Source organism: Peromyscus californicus, unplaced genomic scaffold (genome assembly GCF_007827085.1).
Source record: "Peromyscus californicus insignis strain IS unplaced genomic scaffold, ASM782708v3 Scaffold_24__1_contigs__length_46423439, whole genome shotgun sequence".
Taxonomy (NCBI): Eukaryota; Metazoa; Chordata; class Mammalia; order Rodentia; family Cricetidae; genus Peromyscus; species Peromyscus californicus.
In genome coordinates this window covers 28,836,493-28,840,200 of record NW_026294535.1, presented here as the reverse complement: position 1 = coordinate 28,840,200, position 3,708 = coordinate 28,836,493, and the positions used below count along the sequence as shown (strand labels likewise).

At 54.9% G+C, this 3,708-nt stretch overlaps 1 protein-coding gene across 1 annotated transcript; it reads right to left on the bottom strand.

Annotated features, from left to right (window-relative positions):
* Positions 1-1,237: 1,237 nt before the first annotated feature.
* Positions 1,238-3,492, bottom strand: Phlda1 (pleckstrin homology like domain family A member 1). Its single transcript, XM_052753361.1, has 2 exons — positions 2,167-3,492; positions 1,238-1,765 (listed from the first exon to the last, which is right to left on the bottom strand). The coding sequence occupies exon 1, from the start codon at positions 3,468-3,470 to the stop codon at positions 2,193-2,195; it is 1,278 nt and encodes a 425-aa protein (XP_052609321.1). The 5' UTR covers positions 3,471-3,492; the 3' UTR covers positions 1,238-1,765; positions 2,167-2,192.
* Positions 3,493-3,708: the final 216 nt, after the last annotated feature.

The following is a 3,708-nucleotide window of genomic DNA, read 5'->3' as shown; positions in this document are numbered from 1 at the left end:
ACCAAATCGTCTTTCAACTCGGTTCTGAAAGACAGCATTCCAGTCTGGATGCTGGAAAACTACTGACCAAGACACTGTGAAAAGGTCAGGGCCAACAGAGACCAGTTAGTACAGCCAGGCAGCTAGGAAGTGGTTTTCAGCCCCAAGAGACTCTGGTGTCATCCGGGACTCCTTCTCCACTGTCTGTCTTTGTACATCTTGACCATCCCTTTGATTTCACACAGAGGAGGGTTTGTTCTACCTTTAAAAGCACATCCTCCCCCCCCCCCACGCCCTCAGCATCCTGAACCAGTGGCTGTGAAAACAGGAGTTTGTTTTCTCACTGACAACTCTAGACTCCAGTGGTTCTCAACCTTCCTAGCACTGCGACCCTTTAATATAGTTCCTCATGTTGGGGTGACCCCTCCCAACCATAAAATTCCTTTCGTTGCTACTTTATAACTGTAATTCTGCTACAGCTGTAACTGTAATGTAAATAGCTGATTTGCAGGATATCTGATATGTCACACACACACACCCGTGGGAAGGCCAGTCAACCCTGGGGGGTCACAACCCACAGGTTGAGAACCTCCGCAGAGTGTCTCCAGTCCTTCCTTCCTGCCTGTGAATTTAGCAATCCAACCAAAACATGGAAGGCCCAGATTTCTTCCTGAGCAACAAGGAGAAAAGAGATGATTTCTCTGCTCAGTATTATTCTCAGGATGAAAAATAGTATGACTCCTGGTCCTTTGAAATATTCACAAATTATTTTCACAGTGTGTCTAAGACAGGGTAAAAGGCTAAGACAACATGGCCCAAGCCAAGCACACAGAGCTCTTGGTGAAAGGCTTGGCATTCTGAATGGGGGTAAAAACACCCTCAAGTTAAGTGGAGTGCCTCCTACATTTTTAAATAAAAACATCGGTGCATTAATATCTACAATCAAAATGACATTTTTTGGTGCTAGGGTTGAATCCCAGGAGCCCTGCTCTCAGCTCCATATGGATTCATCAAACTTTCCTACACAGTTGCTACAAGCTCCCTCCCCTAGTTTACCATATTATCAAGCCAGGCAGCACACACAGCTGGGTGGTATTTAAATATTTTTAAATCCAGGGTCATTCCTACTGGTTTCTTATAAGAAAAGCATGATCTTGACCATCAGATTTTTGTAATTATGCATTCTGACCCTTTAGCTTAAAAAAAAAGCTTCTGTACTTTTATGAAACTGCACATTTATGAAAGAGACCTAAACAAGTAAAAGTAATGTCAGAATTTAATTTCAACCTCTTCAAATACAATGAAAGAGTCGACTTTCTGAGAACACCCTAAGGAGAAGGAATCAATTTTGTAGTGTTCGCCCCCTCCAACACCCTTTTTCTTTTCCAAGATTAGGGCTTACTAGGAAATAAGTTTCTGAAAATAAAGTTTCATGGGGGGGGGCGGGTGGCCTACATTCAGAAATGTCTTAGAATAGGCATAAAAAAACTAATAAATAATCATAAACCAAAATACATTAAAATAAAATTACAGTACATAAATTGCTCCTACAAGGTCCATTACATTAGATGATCCTTTCAAAGGTTCATAAATAAAGTCGTCTTGACTCAGAATCGCTTCCTGCACGGTGATGAAGATTACGCAGAAAACTAAGAGGAACTGCAAGCAAGTTATCAGTCGGGTGATGTCCAAACTACTTGAGCTGGCACGGGGTGGGGAGACTTGTTCTTGATCCAAGTAAACACAACAGCAATGCATTTGTCCCACTTCCCGGAGTCCTCAAAACCTGGAAAGAAAGGACACGGAATGAAATGGGTGACTCAGAAATCAAGACCCCAGTTCCCTCCCGGCCAGTCTAAAGGATAGAGGGTCCAGAAAGACACCTTGGTGCGGAGACACGATTAAGTAGCACTAGAGTATTATGGCACTGGCCAAGGGCGATCGATCGCGGTGGTGGGAAGTTAGTCCATCCACCGTGCCCCGCTCCCTGCCCGAGTTCCTGTCCTTCCCTCCCCGCCTGGCCTCAACTAGCTCCAGCTTGCTCATCTTCTCGCCACCTCTCCAGAAACTTGAAAGGATTATTTCATTTTGCCTTGAGAGCGGAACCGGTGAACAAGCTCTCCACCCTTTCCCAGCAACCATGCCGCCAGGTTTCTAGGTGTTCCAAGTTGCCAGGACCTTCCTTACCTTGAGTGGCCGGGGTGCCGCCCTCTTCAGGCAGAGTTGGAGGTGCTGCGGAGAAGCCGGTGGCCGTGCGGCTGCGAGTGAGGAGGAGGCTGGTGCGCGTGCTGGAGTTGGTGTGGATGAGGGTGCGGGTGCGGATGAGGATGAGGGTGAGGGTGTGGATGAGGATGCGGGTAGGAGTGGAGCTGTTGGGGCTGAGGCTTGGGTAGCTGTTGGGGCTGCATCTGCGGCTGGGGCTGCATCTGCGGCTGGGGCTGCATCTGCGGCTGGGGCTGGATCTGCGGTTGGGACTGGGGCTGGGGCTGGGGCTGGATCTGCTGCGTCTGCGGAGGCTGCTGCTGGACCAGGTGCTGCTGCTTCTGCCGCGTCGACTTGACCGCCAGTATGGCCTGACGGTTTTTGTACTGCACCATCTGCAACGTGATCTCCGCGTTCCAGCCCTGGTCCTGGGGGCACCGAAAGTCGATCTCTTTGCCCTCCGCCATCACCACAGTGAAGTACATGTACTTGCCCTTGCGCTCCACGCAGTCCACAGTCTTCATATTGGAAAAGTGCAATTCCTTGAGCTTGACTGGTGGCTCGAGGCCGGCGACGGCGGGGCCACTAGGTTGGGACTGTTCCGCGGTCCCCTGCCCGGGCTGCTGCTGCTGCTGCTGTTGCTGCTGCTGCTGTTGCAGCTGCTTGGGCGGGATGAGCAGCAGCCCTTCCTCGGTGAGGATGCAGCACTTCTTCTTCCAGAGCTGCAGCAGCCCGTCGCTGCGCTTCTCCAGCACTCCTTCCTTCAGCGCCTTGCAGCCGCTGCTCTCCAGCATCCTTCCGGCATAAGGGGTGCTGCTGCTGCTGCTGCTACTGCTGCTGCTGCTGCTGCTGCTGCTGCTGCTGCTGCTGCTCGGCTCGGCCTTTCGGCTTCCAGATGCCCGGGCTGGGGGCAGCAGCAGCAGCCGCGCGCCGTCCTCACTCCAGCGGCTTCCGCGGCCGCCTGCCCGGAGAGCGCAGAGGAGGCTGAGTCGCAGGAGGCAGAGCGGTGGCGGTGGCGGTGGCGGTGGCGGTGGCGGTTCGGGGTCCCGGCACAGGGACAGCCGCGTCCTGACGCGCCACAAGATCCCGGAGCGGCGAGCCGGCTGCTCTCTGCCGTCCTCCCGCGAGCGCTCACTGAAGGGCACTGGCCGGGCCCCCTCGCGGCGCTTTTCAATGGGCCACCCTCCCCGCCCCCGAGTGACACCCAGCGGAAAAGGCGGCTCCTGGCGCCCGCGCCGCGGGGGAAAACCCAGCTCCGAGAGGCGCTCGGCGGCCGGCGTCCGCCTCATGAACTGGGGGGCCTTCCCCGGGCCCGCCGCGGACACGCCCCCGCGCCCCGGCCCCGCCCAGCCGCCACGCCCCCCTCCGCGCCCTAGCTCCGCCCCCGCCGCCCACGGCCTTCCGCGCCCGGCTCCGAGCTCCGGAAACTCTTGGCGGCTCCAGGCGGTCGCCGAGGTCGCCGCGACTGCCAGGCGACAGATGCCTACGCCCAGAGGGCGCCGAAAGGCCATCCCCACGGTCCCGCCC